This window comes from Agelaius tricolor, unplaced genomic scaffold, assembly GCF_023055355.1.
Source record: "Agelaius tricolor isolate 1412-34295 unplaced genomic scaffold, bAgeTri1.0.p SCAF_18, whole genome shotgun sequence".
NCBI classification, from domain to species: Eukaryota; Metazoa; Chordata; class Aves; order Passeriformes; family Icteridae; genus Agelaius; species Agelaius tricolor.
This window is the reverse complement of record NW_027269278.1, coordinates 17,743,654-17,767,444: the sequence shown is the minus strand read 5'-3', so window position 1 is coordinate 17,767,444 and position 23,791 is coordinate 17,743,654. Positions and strand designations below refer to the sequence as shown.

The 23,791-nt window shown below is 48.7% G+C and overlaps 2 protein-coding genes across 3 annotated transcripts in view; one reads left to right on the top strand and one right to left on the bottom strand.

The window, feature by feature from the left end:
* Window positions 1-2,080, top strand: part of PWWP2A (PWWP domain containing 2A) — a 31,662-nt gene extending 29,582 nt beyond the window's left edge. For both annotated transcript variants that reach the window (XR_011681711.1, XM_071443645.1), the window contains exon 4: window positions 10-2,080. The gene's annotated coding sequence lies outside the window, so the exon portion shown is untranslated. The remainder of the gene's footprint in view (window positions 1-9) is intronic.
* On the bottom strand, window positions 1,569-21,804 carry TTC1 (tetratricopeptide repeat domain 1). The gene is made up of 8 exons (XM_071443648.1): window positions 21,683-21,804; window positions 20,575-20,892; window positions 12,416-12,476; window positions 11,120-11,232; window positions 10,888-10,924; window positions 9,053-9,201; window positions 7,165-7,219; window positions 1,569-1,862 (listed from the first exon to the last, which is right to left on the bottom strand). Exons 2-8 carry the CDS (start codon window positions 20,881-20,883, stop codon window positions 1,729-1,731), a joined length of 858 nt encoding a protein of 285 aa, XP_071299749.1. The 5' UTR covers window positions 20,884-20,892; window positions 21,683-21,804; the 3' UTR covers window positions 1,569-1,728.
* Between the last annotated feature and the right edge of the window lie 1,987 nt (window positions 21,805-23,791).

The following is a 23,791-nucleotide window of genomic DNA, read 5'->3' as shown; positions in this document are numbered from 1 at the left end:
ATTTCCCAGAAATTCCCCAGTCTCCAGCTGAGAAGGAATATTTGCAGCTCCCCAGGCTTCCAAAGGGGTGAAGCAGGAACAGAGTGGAAGGAACAGCAATCCTGTCCCCAAGGCAGCTGGTTGGAAAAGGCCACTGGAAACTGGGCACAAGAGCCAGCCACGGGTGAGTGACACTGCACACAGGGCAGGGACAGAACCCACTGGTCAGAGCAAGGAAATGTTAAAGAATTATAAAAAAATTAAAATTTGTCCATGCCAGGGGTGTGCTGGGATGCTGCAGGTGACTGGAACCAGGCCCAGCTGGTGCTGGGGCCTGCCCCTGAACCCAGCCCAGCCCTGCCCAGGGCTCTCCTTTGCCCTGCACTGCTCCAGGTTTTAGGGAAGATTATTAACATTTCTACTAATCCCAAGCCACTGAAGCTTCCCTGCAGAGCTCAGCTCAGGTAGCAGAGGTTTCACAGCTGATTCAACCTCGGGCCCAACTCTAAACTAAAACTAAACTAAAAATGCAGCAGGACAGAGTTTAACAATCAAAACAACTCTGCACAGCTGCAGAGACAAAAATGACATTAAAGCACCAAACCTGCTGTGCCTGGAAAGGCTTTTCCTTTCAGTGAAAGGCTGCAGCTCCTGAATTTCCAACACACAGAGACTTCCTGAAATGAATTGGAGATGACACCCAATAGCCAAGGCAGCCACTGCTAATTATTTAATTAAATCATGTACTGAAATCTGCATGGAAACAACTGCAGAATCTGCCTCCAATGCAAGCACTTCAGCCCTGATAAACCCCAGGAAAGCAGGAATTACAAAAGGCACCTTCTCCAAAACCTGAATGAACCACAACAGAACATATAAATATATATACATATATATTTATATTTATACTTGTATTATTTATATTTATATCACGGCCTGGTTTGGGCTGGAAGGGATCTCAGAGGTCATCTCATTCTAGAAACACTTCCAAGTCCTCAGGGTCCAGTTACTGTGGAGACTTCTGCAATCAACTCCTGTGCATCTCTGCAACATGAATGGATCTCAGACAAGCACATTTCATTTGGAGGTATCTTTACAAGGTGTGCAGATGGAGAGGGAGGCACAAAATGTCATTGCTGCCTTCAGAAAAAGTAATACCCAGTAAACAAAGTGCTGAAAGGGTGGCATGAAGCTAAATGACAACACTGCTGCAAGCAGGGCCAAAAACCCCATGCTTGCTATGAGTGCCCTGCCAGGTGTTATCTGTGGGACCCTCAACACCAAACCCCCCTTGGGCAGGGCTCAGCCAGGCAAGAACCTCACAAGCCCAAGAGCAGAAGTCCCAAGCCTTTATTGGAAGATCCATGATTCCAGGGCAGAGCTGTGTCCAGGGTAGGGCAGTGCTGCTGCTGCACCTCCCCATCCCAGGACACCACCAGCCTCTGTCCCAGCCTCTGGACTCCCCTGAGCTGCTGCTGCCAGCCCTGAGTGGGCCAAACCGAGGAACTGCCTCTTGGAAAAGCCAAACACCACAAGGGAAGGGGAAAAATAAATTAAAAAAAAATAAATAAATCACACACTGGACACAGTTATCACTATGAGAAGTTGAATGAGTTGCTTTACATCCACATTGCAAATAATTTCACAAGCTGGGAAATGAGTTTGCTGAGTCTCCTCTTGCCCTGGGGGTGGAGGCTGTTGGTTTGCTGGATCCTGGCACCGGATGTGCAGAGCCACACTGAATCCATGTTATCTGTTGTTGTTGGGGTTTTGAACAAAGTTGATGGAGTAGGAGCCAGTAGATGAATCCTGTTTGATCTGGAAGTTCTCTGTTGACAGGCCAAAGGGACGCAGCACCAAATTGCCCAGATCCTTCAGTTTGCCTGCAGTGACATTCCAAGAGAACACAGTGAGAGCTGAGCAGAGGAAAATCCCCTGGAATTACCCAGCTACAGCCCAGCCCTGCTGATTTATCCAGCACAGGTAAATGCTGAGGAAATCTCTGCATTTTGTTAATATTTAGGCTCTTAGCAGGAATTAAAAATCACTGTGAAATATCCGTAGAGTATGAGAGTTAATAAAGTCCTGTCAGTATAAGGAACGTACATGATTCCTGAGTCTGGAAAATGGATCTTGGTACAGCTGTAAGAGGGGAAGGACAGCAAAAGGACATCCTTTAAAAAATCCTATATAGAAATTACAGAATAGATGAAGTGAAACAGGAAGGAGAGGTAACAACTTCACTGCTGGCTGAACACAAACCCCTGGCATGACAACACAAGGGAAGAAGATTGCCAGTTTTCAAAGAAAATCATTCTTTTCCTCCTGGTTTCAATGTAGAACTGTAGATTTCCCAAAGGAAAAGCAGAAGTTTGGACAAGTTGAAGCCTTCTCAAGGTTTGCCTCCCCAGGCAAACCCCATCTCTCCAGAAGCTCCCACCTGCACTGATCCTCAGGGAATGGGTTTTGTTTTGCTGGGAGCTGAGTGTGACAACAGAAATTGCTGCCATGGAAAATCCACTGAGCAGCTGCAGCAGCCAAGGGCCTGGAACAACACCTGGGAATGCCACAGCTATTCCTGCCTGGAGGGGCTTGGAGTCCTGAGAACCCCCTGGCACTGTGCTCACCTCACCTGGGCCTCTGGGGCAAGTGAAATCCTGGAATTTGGGCTGGAAGGGACCTAAAAAATCATCTATTCCACCCCTGCCATGGCAGGGACACCTCCCACTGTCCCAGCTGCTCCCAGCCCTGTCCAGCCCGGCCTTGGGCACTGCCAGAGATGCAGGGGCAGCCCCAGCTGCTCTGGGCACCTGTGCCAGGGCCTCACACCCTCCCAGGGAAGGATTTCTTCCCAGTATCTGGAAAAAGACAACCTTATCCTGAGCCCAACAAAGCAAAGGGGTTGGGAGACACAAGTTTCCTTCAACTTGATTTTTTTAATGGGAATTCACAGATGAGGTGGTTCAGGCATGTGACCAAAGCCACTCCAGCAGCAGCTCAGGTAGCACTGACTTCTTTGTACATCTTTATTTATTTTTTTTAAGGTACACCTGTTTAAGATTAATTAACTATGACATTCATCCCTTTCTGCAGCATCCTGAAAGCATTTTGGCTATAAGAGCATTTTGGTAGCATCTGTCTGAGTGACATGAAGAGGTTTTTTTGTACTTCTGGACAAACATTTGGCCAGGGCTGAGCTTCAGGTCTGGGGTAGTGTCTCAATGGAGAATCCTGCAGAATCTGGCATGGCTGGAGCCCCCCACCCTGCAGCTGGGCAGGAGAGCAGAGCTTGCCTGACAGGACACTGGAGAGGTTTTTTCCAGTTGCAGGGAGCTGGATGCTCTTTTCCAAACCCATAAACACCCCCTGACTGCCTCAGGACCCACCCTGCAGCTGGAGCAGGGATTTGGGCTTTATGATAATTCCAGCAGCACATCCCTGCTCACCTTCCTGCTCTGTCCCTCCCCAGGCAGGCTCTGGGGCAGCCACACTGAATTAATTGTTAATGAGGCAGAAGGAAGCCTTGGCTTTTCCGGGCACTGCAGCCCGGAGCTGCTGCTGCTGTCCTGGCACACACAGAGCCAGCATTGTAGGGGAGCTCTGCCTCCTCCTCCCACAGCTCCTTTCAGCCCTAAATTAAGGGCTGTAGTGAACTGCACCCCCCTCCTAAAGAAAAGCTCCCTCACAGCCTGTGCTGGGAGGAAGGAAAAGGCACCACGTGGAGCTGGGACTCAGCTGCAGAGGCTGCCCAGCCTCCACCACTCCCTGTCCCCAAGCAGGGTCACCCTCTCCTCCCTCTGCCCTTATTCTCACACATTTTGCTCTTTTTCTTTCAAACACACCCTGTTTATTTTCCACCTGCAACCCCAGCACATTCAGGTTTTTCACCAAAGCAAATATTCAGAGGTTAACAAGAAAACAGAACTGTAAAAATCAATTTAGGGCTCAGAAGTCTGTGATTCATTACTCACCTAAACTGCAATTCAACACGCTATTGAAAGAGGCAGATGCAGGAAAAGATTACTCACAATTTACATTAAGATGTAACAGCCAAAATTAATTGCTATTCAGTCTTTCTGGCAATAATTCTGGCTTAGTTGCTGGTGTTAATGTGAGGTTTGGAAGTTGAAAAGCTCCATCTTGCTTGTGTAAAGAATTCTTTTGGAGAAAAGACAAATTTCCTGATGAGGTCTCTTCTCTGTGTAACTTCTTGTATTACCAACATTTTTAAGCAATTAAAAGAGCAAGGGCAAATCCTTCTCCCTTCCCTAAATGGTAAATGATGGCTGAACTGTAACTGTCATTTGGCTCTGATTTAACTGCTTAAAAGCACCTTGTGCAGGGTTGGGGTTCAGCAGCTCAGCTGCAAACACAACATAACTGTCAATAGAAGAAAAACCCAAACAAACCCCATAATTCTTCAGGCACAAAGCCTGATAAATGTCTTTGCTGATCTCAGCTTGCTGGAAAAATCTCTTCTGGGCAGGAAGGCCCAGGTGAGGAGCTCTGGCCCCCAGACTACTAAACCCATTCCAAAGCCCCCCTCTCCTCACACCCTCTCCCCAAAGGAGGGCTCCCAGATATCACAATAATTATAAAAGTCTCTAAACAAGACTGCAAATCGTTGGCTTTAAGGAGAGAAACACAAACCAGCCCAGAGAATGGTCACAGTTCACAGCCTCAGTCACTGGGGCAGAGGATGCTCAGAAGGAGGAAAAGCCTCTTGCATTTCACATCTCCTGCCCCAAGAGCAGCTCTGGTGTGAGCTCAGGGCTCCCTTCATCCTGAGCAAGCTCCAGTGGCAAGGAGCTGATCAAAGATGGCAAGAACTGAAATACAAATGCCAGCCTTGCAGAAGGGAGATCCCTGGGGACACAGCACCAGTGGGCTTGGCCTGGCCACAAACCAGGATTCTTGTGGTGACATCAACCCAGCAGTCACATGGGCCAGAAGGAAAATCCAGCCAGGAATTCTGTGTGTGCTCTGGGTTATTTACACATAAGCACTGCACAGGGGGTTCAGGCTCTGACAGAAATGAGCTGCAGCCCTGGGAAACAGGAAGCACACTTGGGGAGGAGGAGGATGCACTCCATTTATCTGGCTTTGTTTGTACACAGCTCCAGTTCCATGACAGTATGAGATGGTTGGACAACCCAGGCCTTGTTTGAGTTGAAAGAATAAAAGCTCAGCTAAACCAGGAGAGGCCAATTCAGTGACTGAGGATCAGCTCAACATCCAAGGGAGCCAAGGCACAAAGTGGGACACTGCTCCTAATTTCAGTTTAGAGCCAGTGCTCCTGCAGCAGGCCTGGCCTGGAACTATCAGGATGCCTCAGACTTGCTGTGCTGGAGCCCAAGAGTCTGGAATTCAACCCAGGCACCCGAGCTGCCCCCTGGGAAAGCAGGAATGTCCCCGTGGCACTGCCCAAGCCCAGTCACCCAGTTCCAGCCACAGTGCCACGAGCCAGCTCCATCCTGGCAGTGGGAAATGCCATCAGGAAGGGTGGGAAAGTGGGAACAGCTTCAAACAAATTCACTGGACAACAAAGCAATCCAAAGGAATCTCGGAACCACCACATTCCATCGAGTTTCTCTTCTCCCACACCTTCTGAACTCCCATTCTGAGGGCTTTCCTGACCTCAGACAGAGCTGCAGCACTCTGCAAACCTTGGAAGTGTTTCCTTGCTCCATGGCATCCCCACTGCCTCCCTTAACAACAGCACACAGGGAACCTTGGAACACTCAGGAGAAGGAGCTGCCCACATTCCTGACTTCATTTCAGGAGAATGTTCTGTAGAAACCCCTCAGTTTGTGTGACAGCCACCACTGCCACCATCACTGTCACTTAACCAGAACTGTGACACTCCTGTCACACACCAGGCTGGGGATGAACACAGGTTCTGTGTTGTCCTACCCTGCTCTCAGTCTGGCTCTCCAGCTCTTTGAACTCCTTGTGTGACAGCACTGAGATTTTTCTCTCCAGAATCCCAACAGAAACAGTCTGAGTGGTTCCCAAAAGCCCAGCCCAGTTCTGAAATCTCAACTGCCACTTTTAAAGTATTAACCCTGTTAAAAGAGATCCCACCTAGTCTGACACCCAGGAAAAAAGCAGCAGTGCAGGGGCTGGATTTACTGTTCCAGTCAAATCCCTTGTGATTAGTGAGGCCCTTTAGAGTTCAGCAAAGATCAGGAATTATTTTCATATCACTTTGTGCTGAAACCCATCCCATGTCCTACCAACGGGCCTGATCCTTCCGGAGATTTTCTGCATTTGTCATTTATTTATAGCCCCAGCACCCTTAACCTGCTTTATTTGGGGCCTGTTCTCAGCACAATGGGGGAAGCAGGCTCTGATCCTGTAAAGCTCTGCAAAGCCTCACTGACACTCTGCTAGGTCAGAGCAGAACAAAGCCAGAGCAAATCAGAGGCTGCAGAAAAGAAATTACAGAAGAATATCAGCATAAGCTGAAACAGTCTTCTTCCCAAACACCCCAAGAATCAGTGTGAAAGATAGGCTGAGTTGTTTAACCTGATTTTCTGCAGAGCAGCCAAGCACTGCCCTAGGAATGGCAATTCCACTCCTGGTGCTAACCCTGGCTGGGTCCAATTCAGCCTCCAACCAAAGAGCAATGAAATGCTGAATAAATCAAGGCAATGAAATGCTGAATAAATCAAGACAAACACGAACACTTGGAGGTCTCTGGGCTGGAAGTGCTGCAGAAAGAATCACATTTATTTCTTCAGCCCCCAGATCAAACATGCCCAGTTATTCCAGCTGGGGAGTTCCTTTAGGCACAGGTTTAGTGAAAGCCCTGGTTTATCCCTTTCATGGGAATGTTTGCTTTGAAGGCTTATTTGCAGGGAGAAAGGGCTGAGCAGTTGGGCTGTGTCAAATCACCTTCCCCAGCTCTTAAATACAGCAATATGAAATTGTTTTAGAAGGTTTTAAGTTTTCTTTCTTTAAATGGAATAATGGCCTTTTCTGCATGGGAGAATTCCTTGTCTCCAATTTACTGAAGGTGAAACCAAGCAATTGAGAATTACAAAGAAATCAGGAGTTTTGTTTAACACTGAACAAATATTTCCTTTCAGATTTACCTCCTTTAAATTTTATACAAGAGATTCTATTCATGCATTTTTTTTCTAGTAGATTATGAAGGTTTTTATGGAAGTACATACTACTCACCCAACATTTCTTTCTTTAATTTTTCATTCCTCTCCTCAATTTGCTGTGGTAATCTCTGTGGAGAGAGAGAAAAACTGGAATCAGATCCCTGCTTTCACTAATGCTCCCATTTTGGACATCAGCAGTGACAGACACAAATCCTGGTGTGCAGTTCCAGAACACTGCTAATGCAGAGCCTCAGCATCTCCCACTCCAGGAATGCCCTTAGGGACACCCATTTTTATCTGGTGTCTGTGATACTTATCCCAAAGTACAGCTGCTTCTGGGAAATCTCTTCATCTGCCCTAAAATCAATCCCTCACAAACTGTGTGGAGGCTGAAATTCTCCCAACAGTTACACACCTGTGAAAACCCAAACCTAACCACTGCTTCCATGTAATGAAACTTTCTGGGAAAGCAGCAACTGGGGAGATTTGAGCACAAACATGATAATTCCAAACTGCTTAGTCTGGCATGAAAAAGTCAAAAATAACTGAGGATTGAAATCAGAACCCCAGCTCTGCACTCCTGAAATACAAACAGTGCTCGAGTATTGAGCAGGTACCAAATCAGGAATCAGAGAACTATTGTGCATTTCATCTTTCAATCTGTCATTTAACAGGGTCATGACATTCCCTGGAGCAGTGTGAGATCATTCTTGTGGGCAGGGAGCAGGAAGATTTGCTCTAACTGTGAATGAAACCCATTTGCAGATTTTCTTGAGGCATCATTTTCATTGCCAGTGAGAGGGAAAAGATCCTGTGATATTCCTGCAAAGCAGAGACACTTTTACCTGACAGCAGAGCAAAGCTGCTCAGCCTCCTCCAGGTTAGAGATGTAACCAGGTGTGTGGAGTCAACAGCTGAAACTTGGGGGGTTTCATTATGAGATTTAGAGATTTATGATGAATATTTGAAAAGTGCAGAATTATAGCTGTCAGGATTTCTTGAACAGGTTTTCAAGAAGGGAGTTTTAAGCTTCAGTCTCAATAGTTTGCTTCTTCCCTCAAATCTGACAAGGACCAGCTGAAGGAATGCCAGGGCAGGGGAATTTGAGGGCATTTTGTCCAAAGGGCTCTGCAGCCAAAGGCTCTGCCTGGCCAAGGGAGCTCAGGGAGCAGGAGGGGGTGAACCCCACCCTCTGCACTGCCCAGGCACAGAAATCAGGAATAAACCCTGAGCATTCTGAACTGGGGCTGAAGGAGCAGCAGCACTGCTGGGGATTTCCTGCTGGGGCTCCAAGCATCCTGAACAGAACCAGCCAGCCCTGAGGCTCTGACTCAGAATCCTGGATTATCCTCAGAGGGGAGAGACCAGCAGGATCATCCAGCCCAGCTCCTGGCCTGCACAGACCCAGCAACCCCAGCCTGGGCATCCCTGGGGCAGTGTCCAAACCCTGCTGGAGCTCTGGGCTGTGCCCACTCCCTGGGGAGCTGCTCCTGGCCCAGGGGAAGCCCCAGCCCAGCTCCAGGTCCTTTATGGGAGCTCAGCTGTTCTATGGGGTCACCCTTCAGCACCAACAGCACTCACACAGTTAAGCAGAATATTTTCTGCCATCAGTGCAACTGATCCAGTCCCCCAGGAAATCATTCCAGGCAAGGTTTCTTGCCTAATATGCCATAAAAGCTGTTCCTAATCTGTCACTTACAACACCACAGTGTGGGGAAAAGGGGGGCACAATCACTGCTCATGATTTATTTTCCCAAATGGAGACTTAAAACAATTAAGCCTTTCAGGAAGATTTTTGTAACAACATATTCAGAGTGGGTTTAGAGACAAATCTGCAGGTGATGCATGGGAGTTTCTCTTTCCTTCTGAGGCAGAATCCATTGCAGGTTCACTGGTGTGAAGCTGAACTAAAATAATGAAAAATAAGTTAGGCCAAAGTTCACTGAAAGGCTTAAGCTTACCATGCAAGCTTCTCTGGCTTGATGAACTGAGGGGTCTTTTTCTAGGACTGCCTTATAATCTTCCAGAGCTTCATCTAATTTTTCTGTTTTTTCATAGAGTTCTGCTCTCCTCAGCAAAGCTCTGACATAGTGAGGGTCTAATTCCACAGCTGCAAAACAAAAGCAAAGCCCAGGACTGTACTTGAAACATTTCTCCAGCCCTCAAATGAATTCTCAAGTGTGTATTACATTTGTAAGTTGTCCTTAGAATGTAACTCAGGATCAAGCAGAGGCACAGCTTAAAGCTAAGCTGGAATTCAGAAGCAGCTGCCTGGGACAGTCTCATGATCATATTTCATTTAATGTCCACAACCTCTCCCAGATGGAAGTGATTTATGATCACAAAGCTTTAAATGTGCAATCCTATCCGTGCAGGGATTCTAAGTGATGCTACAGAAACTTTAAGGACCTGCAAGATATTTCAGTTTTTGTGTGCTTAGCAAGTGGCTATTATTAGATTGCAGCTAAAGTTAAACATCCCTCCAGACACACACAGCAGGGAAAATCAGCCTTGCCACGCTTATCTCAGTTCAAGTGGAGACAAACTCCAGGAGAATTTCTGGAGCTCTTCTGAATTTAATATCAAACGGTTCAGGTTGTGTTGGGAATGCACAAACAGTGATTCCAGCCCTGTGAGCTGGCAGAGGGGCATCCTGACTGCATCTCAGCTCTTCCTCCCCTCATTCCCTTGGCAGCCAGAGCTCTGTGCAGTACAGTTCAGACTGAATGCTAAACTCAGCAGTCACCTCCACATGGTAATTCCTCAAGAATTCCTTCATCCATTTTTCACCACAGAAACAGGGAATGCGAAAGATTTTTATCACAGAAAGAGCTCTGTCCATTTTATAATTCCCAGCTCATTAAAATGGTTCTGGGGACAATTAAATCTCAGATCATCCAGGTAAATATTCCAGTTTATCTTCTGGCAAGGACAAAGGCAATGGCACAGTCAGCAAGCTGCAGGTGACTGAATTGCTCTGCTGTGCTCCTGTCCCTGGGGAGTGTCAGGCCCTGGCAGCTGAAGTCTCTCTGCTCAAAGCACATTGATTTCCTCTGAGCCACTGCAAAATTCAAGGTGTTTTTCAGAAAGCAGCAGTTCCAAAACCAGGCAAAGCCCCAGTGAGAGAGGCCAGGGAGGATTTGGTACCTCCAGGAGCCCTTTCAGCAAGCACAGCTCCCATTTCTGTGCAGGCAGGGCTGGCACACAGCCACTGGATTAGTTCTCTGATTGGTAATTTGGATTTTTTCCCCAGCTGTCACAGGGAGTTTAACAAACACTCGAGGGTGGGTGAGTGGGTGGAAGCAATAAAGCAAAGCACAGCTGAACTGATTCCACCAGAAGGTGCAGAGACAGAACTGTGCAGGGCAGGAACAGGGGAACATAAGCCCTGGTGACAAAGCAAAAGCTGTGCAGGAAAGGGATTTGAGAATGCTGTTAACTCTATAAAGCCTCAGAGTGCTTTGGAACCTGGGATTAAACCAGGATTTGGGGGGGATAGCAGGTGGAAGTGGCTTTGAAATCACAGGTGTGGGAAACAGTTTCCACAGAAAAGACTGTCCTCTTAAAAACAAGTACAAACTGCAGCCTTATGGTACAAGAGAATAGAAAGTAAATTACTGCAGATAGGGAGGTTTGACAGACATTTTACAAAATAAGTAATACAAATCAGGTGCTTTCTGTTCAGTTCTTTCAAGACCTTTATGCCCAAAATTACAGCTCTGCAGTAAAGGCACTAAATGACACAATTTATGTACAAAAATCTGGCCCAAGGACAGCACAGAGAGGAAAAAAATACCTTTGGTGCAGTCACTGAGGGCAGCCTCTGTCTTGTCCTAGAACACAAAACAATTTTGTTAGATTGAAGTCACATTTCTTCACATCCCCAGCCCTGGAGGTGGCACTCGGTGCTCTGGGCTGGGGACAAGGTGGGGATGGGGCACAGCTGGGACTGGAGGGCTCTGGTCCCTTCACAACTGCATTTGAGCCACACTCAGTCCAGGGGGGCACAGAGTGAAAGCAGCACTGACCTGTTTCATTTTAGCAGCAGCTCTGTTTGAGAACAGAACAGCCCTGTCCTTCTGGAAGCAGGCTGGGCAGACCTGCAGGGCCTTGGTGTAGGAGTCTTCTGCCTCTCCATAGTCTGCAGAGCAACAAAACCCAAACCAAACCATTCATTTCAAACTCTGAACCCATGGCTGAGGCAGAGCAACAAAACCCAAACCAAACCATTCATTTCAAACTCTGAACCCATGGCTGAGGCAGAGCAACAAAACCCAAACCAAACCATTCATTTCAAACTCTGAACCCATGGCTGAGGCTCCTTGGGAAACAGTTCTCAATATCTGCTAATGTGACACCAGGATCAGTAGCTGCTCTCAAAGATCATTACTGAGTTCATAAATACAATTGATTGTTTTAGGATTTACTTAATTTTGCTTATAAAAGCAGGAATATACTGAGCTGAATGCAACAAGTGCAGCAGGAGTGGATGTAATTCTCACCCCTGCCATTGTTTCCTCTTTGAGCAGAGGTGCAATCCCTTTGGATGAAGTGCTGAAAGCTGTCACTGCACTGCCCAGAGCAGCTGCAGGGAGCTTTTATGGCCACATCATCTTCACCTGACTGAGAGATCAAGGAGAGGCCTGGGGTGAGACTCCAGCAACACTCCAGGCCTGTGGCTCTCCTGGGCTGAGCTCTTCCCTCCTGCCCTCTCTGATGCCTTCCTGAGCTGTGTTCAATCACTCCAGAGCTGTGTTCCCTGAGGACTCCATGAGGCATCTCCAGCCTCTGCCTGCTCCTCAGGGCACACAGATTCCCTGCCTGACACCTGCAATTCCTGATTTCTCTGGGAATCCTCCACCCACAGCACGTTCAGTCAAAGGCAGGTGTCAAAACCACTCCCCCCCTTCTGTTTGTTCACTAAAATCAATGTATAAAGGTACAAGACAGCTACAGAGCCCCAGATCTTGCATCAGTTCTCAGCACAACCATCAGCCCAACTCAGAGCCCCAGGGAAGCCTTTTTTGATCAGTGAAAGAAACCCTGGCTCTTGGAAGGCAGTCCAAAATCCATGGTTTTGTATGTACACACTCAGCTTTCATGGGAATCCTGCTTTAGTACTCAAACCTTTGGATTTAAACAGCTCTAAGGAGCTCTGATAGTTCTGTCTCTTCTCTAGAGCTGGATGAAAAATGCAAGAGGTGCTAAAATTCAACAAGGACAGTGTGAGGTCTTCCTCAGAGCTTCCTGCAGCACCCCACGATGGCTCAGCACTAATGTGGGATATCTCACACCCACAGGCTGTTCAGACATGACCAACCCACCTCCTTTCTTGAAGTGCTCATTTCCTTTCTCCTTCAGCCCCGTGCTCTCCTTTCTTCTTTTCTACAAAAGGAAAGACAATGTCTCAGAGTATTTCACTGAAATGAGCAACTAGGTCAGCTGCAGTTCCAAATAAAGTATGGAAGGGAAGCAGAATAAAACAGAACCTGGAGAGTTTTAACTCTGCCAAGATCTGCTTGTAGAGCCTGTGACATGAAAGACTCTCTATATCCATGGAACACTGGAGTGTAACAGCAAGGCAATTAAAAAGCTCCACTCCACAGCCACCAGGATGCAGGGAGAGCATCCATGGAGAATTCCATGCTCTAAACCAACACATCAGCTTTTACTGGCTGTTTGCTTCTCCTTTCCAACTCCATTTAATTCACTCACTGCAGGTCAACTGTGCAGAATATATTTTAAATGTAAAGTCTCACAAGTTTTGCTTGAAATAATTCCACCTCAGCAATTCTAGTTATTTTCAGAGATGCACAAGGAAAAGGTCCAGGCTGAGAAAGATTTGTGCCCTGAAAGATTTCTTAGGGGGAGAAAGAGAACCCCCAGAAGCAGGTTCTTTGTGCAGTGGGAACTGCACGTGTGAGCAGAGCTGTGTTCTCAACCATGAACATCCTGGCACCAGGGGAGGCCAGGCTCAGGCTCCCAGGCTGTGACACAGAAACCCCAGGATGTCCCCGAGCCATCCCTGCCACTGCAGACAGTCCTGAAACAAAGCAGGCAAGGGCAGGAACCCCCCAGAGCTCAGGAGTGCTACAAAACCCAGCCTTGGAGCACTGGATTTTCTGCCAGCACACAAAGGACTTCAATGGAGGTGTCTGTAAATGACAGATCACTGAGCAATTAAAAAGCCAACAGTAGGAAAAGGAGCAGTTTCCTTTCCTGCAGATTGTGTGAATCAAGGATTAATGCAATTATCAATATCACACAGAACATCTCCTTGGAAACAGCTAAATATAGTGCAGAGTGTGGAGCACTGCAGCAGCTCCCAGCTATGCCACGGAGCTGACAAACAGCTCCAAATCCCAGGCTCTCCCTCCTGCTTTTGTGGCTTTGGGAATTGATTGCCCTGACCACTGGCACACCTTGAGAACAGATCAGCCTCAGTGGAAGGACACTGAGCCATGGCACGAAATTCCACAGCAGAATCTCACCTGAGCCCTTTGATACACGCCCAGAGCATCACATTTGTTCCTGCTGCCCATTAAACAGCTTCTCCAATAGCCATCACTGCTCACATTTGGAAGAAAGCCCACAAAACCCAGGGCACACAAACCATGCCCAACTGTTCAGGAAGGGCCTTTGCTCAGGGAGGGCTGACAAAGCCCAGACCCTTCCACAACACCCCAAGGGACACCCTTGGTGCTTTTGAAACGTGAACATACAAATTCCACACTTCAGGCTGCATGAAAATCCCAGATCTCTGTGTAATGCAGAACTCTGCTGCTCAGCACAGCCAATGTGGAACTGCTACACCTCCATTTTCCTGGGAGCAGACAGAAATTCCTGCCTGGACCTCGCAAAAAGGCATTTTAAATATTGTGCAGGGCACAAAGGGTGACAATGATGCCAACCTCTCGTGGCACTGAACAAAGCAGCACCATGTGAGCACAGGGCAGGCCTGAGATGAGGATCCTGCTGGAAAGATCTCCACAGATGCCCTTAGTGAGGGGAAGGGCTGCCTGAAACACAAACCCCACTGACTTCATTGCTCATGACCTATTTAGAAGTGGCCTTTCAGTGCCACGAGCACTCTCTGCTGCACAGGGCTCAGTTACAGCTCCACAAGAATGAAAGGATTTTTATTATCAACACAACTACAGCATGCTCCCAGCAGTCCTGAGGCAGAAACCCTGGAATCGAGGGATGCTGCATGAAAAGTTTCACCTGCATTATCAATATTTTGTTTCATTTTATCCAAATTATTTTAAAGTATTACGTTTGCCCTAATTATACATTAAATGCTAATATAAAAAGGGATTTGCAGCAAGAAAGCTTCAGAAGAATAAGCTTTATATTAAAAAAGGACTAAAAGGAAAAACAACAAAGCAACAAATCAGCACTTTCAAGAGCTCTGTGTATGATTTTGTAATTTATTCAGCTCCCTGCAAAGCAGCAATGGTTCAAAACTTGCATTTCTGTCAGAGCCTGACCAACATTTTCAACAAATCCCTGGTTTATGGGTTTCACTTCCAAACTGAGTGGCCAAAGTATTTCTAAAAAGGAGAAGTCTGCAGGGAACCTCCTGCACATCAATGGATTTGCATTTCAGGTATCACTGACCAAGAAGCAACATCTCAAAGCCAATTCCTCTGGCTTTTCCACAAAATGTGAGAGCATGAAAAATGGATGAGCCCCTCAATGCTAAAGGCACTGCCCTGCAAAGCAGGCTGGGTGTGAAATAAATGCATTATTTATTCCTCATCCAGCCATTCCTGGAACAGAAATTCCTAGCACAGAACCACTCTCAGGATTTCCATTTCAGCTGCCCTGCTGCAGGGAGGAGAGGCTGCTCAGATCCAGGGAAAGCCCCAGAGCACTGCAGCCCTGCCCTGGGGAATTCCCAGCAGCTCTGGGATGGATCAGTCCCCAGAGATGTGCAGTGTCCCCCAGGGTCCCCCAAACACCCAGGAGCTGCCTCCCTCCCTCCCTGGCAGGGAATAAGGTCAGCCTGAATCCCAGAATCCCAGGAAAAGCCATCCTGGCCTGCTCCTGCCCCAGGGCTGCTCACACACAGCCCTGCAGGCAGCCACAGCCCCCCACTGAAGGATTTTCTGCTCTTCAGTGGCAGCAAAATCTGAAGGTTTGGGGTTTATTGTGAACTTTAGTAATGCAAAGATGACAAATTGCATGGCAGGCACTGATTGTGATGTGGTTTAAATATTTTTTGAAGTTCAGAAGAAATAACTGAATGTAACTGGTGATGATTCTTACAGGACCTGATTAGAAATGTTTAAATTTGGATACTGAATTCCAATCCTATACTCAGAAAAAAATCAGTATTTAACCCAAACCTGCCTGGCAAGGCCAGGGCTGCTGGAGATGATCTCAAGTCATGACAAGGGACAGCCTGGCCTCATGACAATAAAGTACAAACCTAAATCCCACACAGCCCCTGCACCTCGGCTGCTCTGCCAGAGCATTCAGGGTTAACAAGAAAAACATGATATAAAATAGAATTTTATAGAATTCATTTGTAACTGTATAATTATAAATAAATTTTGTTTGGATATTAAATGTAATTTTTATAATGATAACAGCATTATTAGAGAGGACAGCAACCTACAAATTCCCTGTTTCCTTGGGAAGTGAGCAATGCAACAGAAAGTGCTGGAAGTGAAATCCCTGAGCAGCCAGTGGGAGCCTCAGTTTGTGACACTGCCCCCAACATCTCCTCTGGCTGCTGCTGTGCTGGGACTGATCCCTTGATTTCCCTTTGCTGGGAACTGCTCCTGGCTCCAGTTCTGGAGAGGTTCTACTTCCAGGGAGCCTGCCCCTCAGTCCCTTGGGCAGGCCACCCAAACCAAGGACATCCAATTCCTGCAGTTCAGTTCAGAGGGGGCACAGGAACTGGAATTTTAAACAGATCAGGAATGCATTTTTCAGCTGCCAGTCCCACTGCTCAGTCACCCATTAGCAGCTGTCTGCTTCCCCCTGCAGTTTTGGGAAGCTACTGCTCTATCCTGCATCCCAGGCTTTGGCTTTCAGTTTAAGGTTGGAGTCATCCCCAAAGCTGCATCTGGGGGTGCCAAGGCACTGGCAGGGATGGACCTGGCCTGGCCCTGCTCCCTGGGACTCCATGGAAAAGAACTTTGCTCTTTCTTCTACCAAATCCCCAAATGGAATTGGCAGCAGCAGTGCCAGAGCAGGGAAGGAGGTCACAGCCCCCCCTGCCAGCCTTGGTGTGGCCCCTGCTGAGTGACAAGAGTGCCCCTGATCCCTGGTGTGCAGAGGAACAGCCTCGGGCAGGGACAGGAGCTGCCCACAAACCCATCAGCACCAGGGGAAAGGCCTGGATGTGACAGCAGCACTCCCTGCCACAGAAATGCACAACTGAACACAGCACTCAAATCAGACAGCAGCACTCAAAGGGACGTGAAGGGAGAATTTTCCCTCTTCCTATTAAACTGCCACTCAGCAGAAGAGTTTTGTTTGTTTAAAACTCAAAGAATTATAAATCACACAGGGAGATTCTAATTCCAGCTTTTATTCAAATTCTTCTCAGCAGCTCTTGCAATTAATGACTCCAGCAGATACAGATTTACTGCTCAAATGTTCTTCTCCAGGCTTTAACTCAGAACTCGTGACAGGATGTTTTATTCTATACAGGAGCTTCCCCTTATGGAAACAATGGGATCAACCCAAAGGACAGGGAGGAAAGGAAGGGAAGGGTGAGGAGGGGGCAGCTTAAAGGAAATGTCTTCACTAAGCCAATGTTCCCTAACATATCCTAGAGCCTGCAGAAAACAGGGGGGTTAAAAAAAGGAAAATTTACTGTTTAGCCCAGCAACAATCTCTGGCATCACTCAAAAATCCTATTTCTTAAAATTCAGTTCTAGCCCATTGTTACAGAGCTGCTCACAAGACTCTCCTCAAGTATCTCAAAAATCACTCAAAAATCCTATTTCTTAAAATTCAAAAAAATCCTATTTCTTAAAATTCAGTTCTACCCCATTGTTACAGAGCTGCTCACAAGACTCTCCTCAAGAATCTCCTCTTGCTTGTGTTGCTGACCCATTCCTGCTGTCAGAACAGGAATTGTGATCCAGGCAGCTGCAGCCCAGGGCACATGGAGAGGCCAGAGCAGGAACTGCTCAGGAGGAATATTGGGTATTTATTGAGTGTCTCACAGAACACAGGCTTCCAAATCCAAAATTAGAGGCCAGGTGCTGAAGTCCTTGCCACAGGACAGGACAGCATCTGCCACAATGGAGGAGCTGAGGGACTGACTGGGAGTCCTGCACAGGCTGAACTCCTCATGAAAGGGTGGCCTGAGAGCTGGCCAGGCTGAACAATGACCCTGCAGCAGCTGCTGGGTGTCCTCAGATTCATTCTGCAGAGCAGCCCCACGTCAAAGCCATCACTGTCACTGATGAGCAGCCAGAAAAATCTGCTTGGAATACATCAAAAGCAATTTGCTGCTCAGTGCCCCTGCTGAGGCAGCAGCAGCCTTGTGAAACAACAACCAAACCCTGCAAAGGTGAATTTCAAGCCTTAAAAAGCTCCAAGGTGCAAGTCCAGGCAAGGAACCAGGCTGTGGTTTTGAGAACTTCTTACAGGTTTGTGTCTTAATATCCCTGCAAATTCTTATTTTGCTTCTCTGTGCACAGAAGATTTCTCAGGGTATCCCTGGAAGGAATCCTGCTGCTTAACAGCAGAAATCTCCCTGTATGGGGCTCTTGAAATGTAATTAGAGACAGCACACAATCCCTCCCTGCTCCTTCCCTCTGAGCTGCAGCAGCCTCTGCACAGGTGAGTGTTTTCCTCTGAGCTGCTGGAAGCACCCAGAGCCAGGCCCAGGCTCTGCCTTTGCATCTCCAGAATAAATCAGAGGCTTTTCCTACAGCCCTTTACTGAGCACCACTCCACAGAGCCTCTTTATTCCAGCTGCTGAACACAGCAGTGGGGTTTGTACCAAAACCCCAACCTCTGGAGGTGTAACTCCATACACTTGGCTGGAGCAGGGCTCACACCCAGCTCTCCTTGTGCCCTGAGCCCACAGCTTATGGCTGGTGCTGCAGCTCCAGCTCCTGGGGAGGTTCTGTGCTTTAGACAAGCACAAAAAAATCAAATCAAATCCATGTCCCCAGGTGCCAGCACCAGGCTGCTGTTTGATGTCTGCTTCAACCAGCATCTAAAAACCCAGCTTGATTTCCCTGTGAGCCACCACCCTCAGAGCTGCACTCCCCTGAGTGCTCACAATGACCCAGCAAGGGCTGCTGAGAGGCTGCTCCCCCCCTCAGCAGCCAAAAACCACTTCTGACTATTTCTGTCTCATCTGCTGCAGCTGCAATAAAAAAATAAGTAAAAAATCACATTGCCCTTCTCAGAAAAACAAACCTTTTGAGTCATTGGAAGGAGGCTTTAAAGGTTTGAAAAAGTTCTCAGGAAATGAATGTACAGCACTGTTTTCAGACTGGGGCTGCAGGACTTCTCCTTAAAAGCTGCAGCATTTAACAGAATCTTTTCTAATCAAAATATACAGAATGTTTCACTTTGAAAAATCAATTCATGGCCATCAGTAGCAAGTACAAGGAGCAGAGTTGGAGCAGCAATTGAGGAGTAACCTGGCCAGGGGGAGATCATGGAAGGGGTCACTCCAGTGGCTGTCACAACTGTCTGAGCTCCTGATTCTGCTCTGCATTCACAGTTCTGCAGCTCTGCTTGTATCAGATACCAGCAATACTTTGCTAGAGAAAAAAAACTACATCTGAAAACCTGAGAAATTCAGAAATCTCTCAGAGGAACATAAAAACCTGCTGATGCAGTACTTGGGGTGCTGGTGAGAGACAGAATCCCTCAGTTTGGGTAGCTGAAATCACAAACCACCACTGGAAATAAACCTGCAGAAAGATGAGAGCTGCAGCTGCCTCCAGCCTTTCTCTGAGGAAACCTTCCCACTTTGAAGCAGTTGTTGTTTTGCACTCCCATAGCCCCTTTCAGTGGAGCTCCACAAAGCTGAGTGCCAAGATTCAACATTCCCAATTATTTTGGTCATTTGACAGCAGGCAAAGATCCATGTGCAAAATGAGATGATTATCTAAAAATACACCCAAAGCAGGAACAGCAGGAAAATTAACACAGCCAATTGCCAGGCTTGCTGCTCTTTTCAGAGTTCAGTTCCAGAACAATTTCCCCCCAGTTTTCAGCAGTTTTTCTCTGAAGCTCTGGAGTCCCAGGCAGGTGCTGCAGCCCCAGTGTGACTCATGATGACAGTGCTCCTCACTGGACAGGAATAAACACCAGGAGAAAAAAGGGACTGCTCACTCACTCTGGAAAAAACCCAAGGGCAATGAAATGATCTTTGTGTGTGAGGAGGTCAAGGAAGATTTCTGCCCTCTGCTCAGCACCTGAGAGATGCATTGGGAGAATGTCCTGTTTTGGGCAAAAACCAAATCAAACAAATCAAACAAACTCCTTCCTACAGCAGCCACAACAAGACCCTGACCTCCCACAGGGACTCCAGGATGCTCAGGGCTCTGCAATAAAGGAGATTCTAATTAAACACAGGACAAAAGCTTCCAGCATAGTTGAACAGCAGCACAGGGAGCCAGAGGGGCTGTGCCAGAGATGCTCCTGCCCAGAGCCAGGGGCTTGCACTAAAATCCTCAAAGGATGCCCCAGAACACCTCCTGCCACTGCCACCCCCCATTCTTCACTGCTGAATTACAACTGGCAGCATCACTGTGCCCATTCAGAGCCCAAACTGAGATCCAAAGGGATTCCCACCAGCTCCAGCACGACCAGGAGTACTTTCAGTCTCACTCCTACTCCAAGGAGACTCTACCCCATGTTGTCCTTCCCCAGTATTGCTTTTCCCCCTCAAGGAACTTCTATATTTACACAAAGATTGGTTCCACAGATGAAAAACTGCATTTGTCTGTTCCCTGCTGCAGGATGAGTTTGTCCAATGTGACAGCAGTGAAAGCAAACTCACAGATTTAATGTGGATTTGTTTGATTAAAGACCCAATAATCCACAGGGATCTGTTCCAGTTGAACCCCTGCTCTCTGGATTCCCATAACCAACCTTTCAGGAAAACCATCCTGAAATCTGCTGAGTTTTGGAGAGGCACCTTGCAGGCACTCAGGGGAAACCAAGGGATGCACAGACAGTGACAGCAGCAACAGGGGGAGTTTTGTTGCTGAAATTACTGATTTCTGAGTCACAGCCACCCCACCCACTGCTCAGGCACACAAAACCTGCCCTGGAACGTGAGGAGTAAGAGCAGCAAGGAAAGGCACAAACATTTGGTACCTAAAAGAGGGAATTTAGGACAGTCAAACTCAAGGGTTTTAAAGGCGCCTCTGTGTCAGAACACTCCAAACTGATTGCACACAGATCATCACACACTTGCACACAGATCACTGCACACAGATCACCTCACACCTCACACAGATCATTTCACACCAGTGCTCTGCATTACCTGTTTCTCCTCCTCTGGCATATCTTTCTCTAGTTCTAGCAAGTATTCTTCCTCTAGCTCTGTCTGCTTCCTGGAGCTACTCCCGTCATCCTGAACGTTCCCTTCATCATCCAGCACAGCTCCCTTGGCCCCAAAGGAGTCGTGACAGTCATGGAAACACTCCTCTGTGGGATCCTGGCCTGGGGAGGGGGCACAGCCCCTGCCCAGGCTCTGGCCATCTCTGGGGGCAGTCTCTGGAGCCTTCTGATCCGACAGCTTCAGGTGATTCAGTGACTCCTCCAGTGGGCTTGCAGCTTTAAATTCTTCCATGCTGGGCTCCTGGGAGGGGGTGTGGCAATGAGAAAGGAATGACACTCAATAATCACAATTAACAGACTCATTAGCAAACAAATCCCAGCACCCGGCGGAGGGGACACAGGGGGTCACTGGGGCCACCCCCTGCATTCCCAAACACACGGCACAGGGGGTGTCCGTGTGGCTCTGGAACACCCCTGGGGAGTCTCCAGCCCCTCTCTGGGCTCTGCTCTGGGCTGGCACTGCCCAGGGCAGCAGTTCTGCCTCCTGGGCAGGGAATTCCTGGGCTCAGCCCCTGCCCGTGGCTCTGGGGCCACTGCTGGGCCTGGAGCAGAGCCTGGCCCTGCTCTGCCCCGTCCCGTTGCATATTTACACACATCTACATGTACCTAATGATTTAATTTCTCTTATCCATATTTACAAATCTTTAAAGTGCCCTTGACATCCCTAAGGGAAACTCGGATCTCTCGGGGCGGGGGAAACTTCCCCGAATTCCATGTCCCGTGCAGGGACACGGGGCCGGGGCACTGCACCCATGAGTGCGGGAACTGCCGAGCTCGGATCCCGGGGCCGGCCCGGCACAGCCCGGCCCGGCACAGCCCGGCCCGGCACAGCCCCGCGGGCCCGGCCCGCACCCCGGCACGGCTGGCCCAGCGCAGCCCCTCCACGACCCCCGGGGCGCCGTGCCCGGCTCGCAGCGCCCGCCCCGCGCTGCCCGGAGCGGAGGGGACGGTGCAGACCGGGGCCATCGCCCCCGGCCCCGCCGGGTCCCCCCGGACCGGACCGGACCCCCGAGCCCCGGGCCCGCACTCACCTGCGCCAGCCGCACTTCCGACTTCCGGCTTCCGCCACGCCCCCGGCACGAGGGAACCACTTCCGGCAGCGACAGCCAATGGGCGAGGGGGCGCGCGAGGCATGCCGGGAACTGTAGTTCTCTGCTGTGACGTCAGGGAGCGCAGGTGAGGGAGGGCAGAGGAAGGCAGGTGAGGAAAGAGGAAGGCAGGTGAGACTATGTGGGGGCAGGTGTGGGCAGATGCGGGCAGGTGAGACTAGGTGTGGGCAGGTGAGGGCAGGTGTGGGCAGGTGAGACTATGTGGGGGCAGGTGTGGGCAGGTGTGGGCAGGTGAGGGCAGGTGAGACTATGTGGGGGCAGGTGTGGGCAGGTGTGGGCAGGTGAGGGCAGGTGAGGGCAGATGCGGGCAGGTGAGGGCAGGTGCCAGCAGGTGAGGGCAGGTGGAGGAAGGTGAGGGCAGGTGCCTCGTCCTGCCCGTGGCCTCTTTCTCCCCAGGACCCCACTGGTGTAAATCTCTCTCCGTGTTTCTTGTTGGCTCCCTCAGGCCCTGTGAGGCCACACTGAGCCCACCCCAGAGTTTCTCCTGTCCCGGTGACCGATCCCAGGTGTGCCAGCCTTTCCCCCCAGCAGAGCTGCTCCATCCCTGCTCATCCCAGCCTGGCTCCAGCAGCTCCTCGCTGTGCTGGGGCAGCTCTGCAGGTGGGGCCTCACCTGAGGGCAGAGGGGCACAGTCCCCACCCTTCCTGCTGCCCACCGGGGATCAGCCCAGGGGCTCATTTTCCATGCCCAGCTCTCCCCCACCACCTCACTGTCCACCTGGCATCCCCAGCCTGGACTGATCCCAGGAACTTCCCTGATCCAGGTGCAGCCCCAGCTCTTGGCTGTGCCCAACCCCACCACGTCCCCAGGACCTGCTTCTCCCCATCAACATTTCATGTTTGTACAGCTCAGGAATATTCGGGTTTTCCCCAGGAACTTTGGGATGATGCTCCTCTTGCTCAGCCTCACACTCCATTCTGGTTTTTACAACATTAAAATGTTAAAGGTATTCCAAATGTGAGCCCAAAAGGAGGCTTGAGCTGTGCCAGGGGATGGAACAGCACCCTTGGGTACAAACAGCCACAGACTCGGGAGGTTTTGCACTTGAGTGGTTCTTTAGAAATTCCTAAAAACTGCTGCCTACAGCAGAAGATTCAACACGAGCCAGGTGATAACTGGAATTGATAAACCCAGCAATCTGGAAAATACCTTCTCATTATTATATATTATAGAAATTATATATTATAGAAATTTCTACATACTGTTGCCTACAGCAGATGATTCAACATGAACCAGGTGATAATTCGAGTTGATAAAATCCAGAATTTGGAAAATACCTTCTCATTATTTATTATAATTACTATTCTAATTATAATTACTTATAATTACTGAACGTGGGATACCCAACGCCCCCCTGTCCTGGGGGGAAGCCGTCCCGTTGGAAAGGCTGGATTAAAGCCCTGTGAAATCCTGGGAACGCAGGGCACCGAGGGATTCGTGCCTCTCCCGGCACAGCAATCCCGCAGGTGGCGATGTTGGATTGTCCAAGCCGGGTCCCCGCTCGGTACCAGGAGCTCCCCCGGGTCCAGCAGGGCAGGGCTGGACTCTGAGCCCCTCCGGAGAGGGACAAATATTGCACAACTACCCCAGGCTCCCGGCCACACGTTAAATTTACTCCTCTGGACAGCTTTTTTTGATCTTCACAGTGAAGAAACCAAAGCTGAACAAATCAAGGAAAGGAAAAATAATTTCCATTTTCTGGAGGTCACAGAAAGTTCAGGTTCTTCACCAGAATTAAACATTTGCACACAAGTCTCAGTGGAATCAAATAGTTGTGCTTCCCAAAGAACATTTTGAAAGGAAATTGTGAAATAGGCAATCAAAGGCTATTTAATCACAGCTATAAATTAAAGTTTTACTACATCCGCTTTTTAGGCTGACTTATTCGAGAAACAGTGATGGATTCTTCCTAATGTTGAATATCCATTCTCTTTTTCTGTGTCTTGGCTGGAGTACTATAAAGACTATGGGAATTGCAAGACAGGGAGCATGTTCTTCACAGCTCAAGCCAATGTGTTTTGTTGTAAAAAA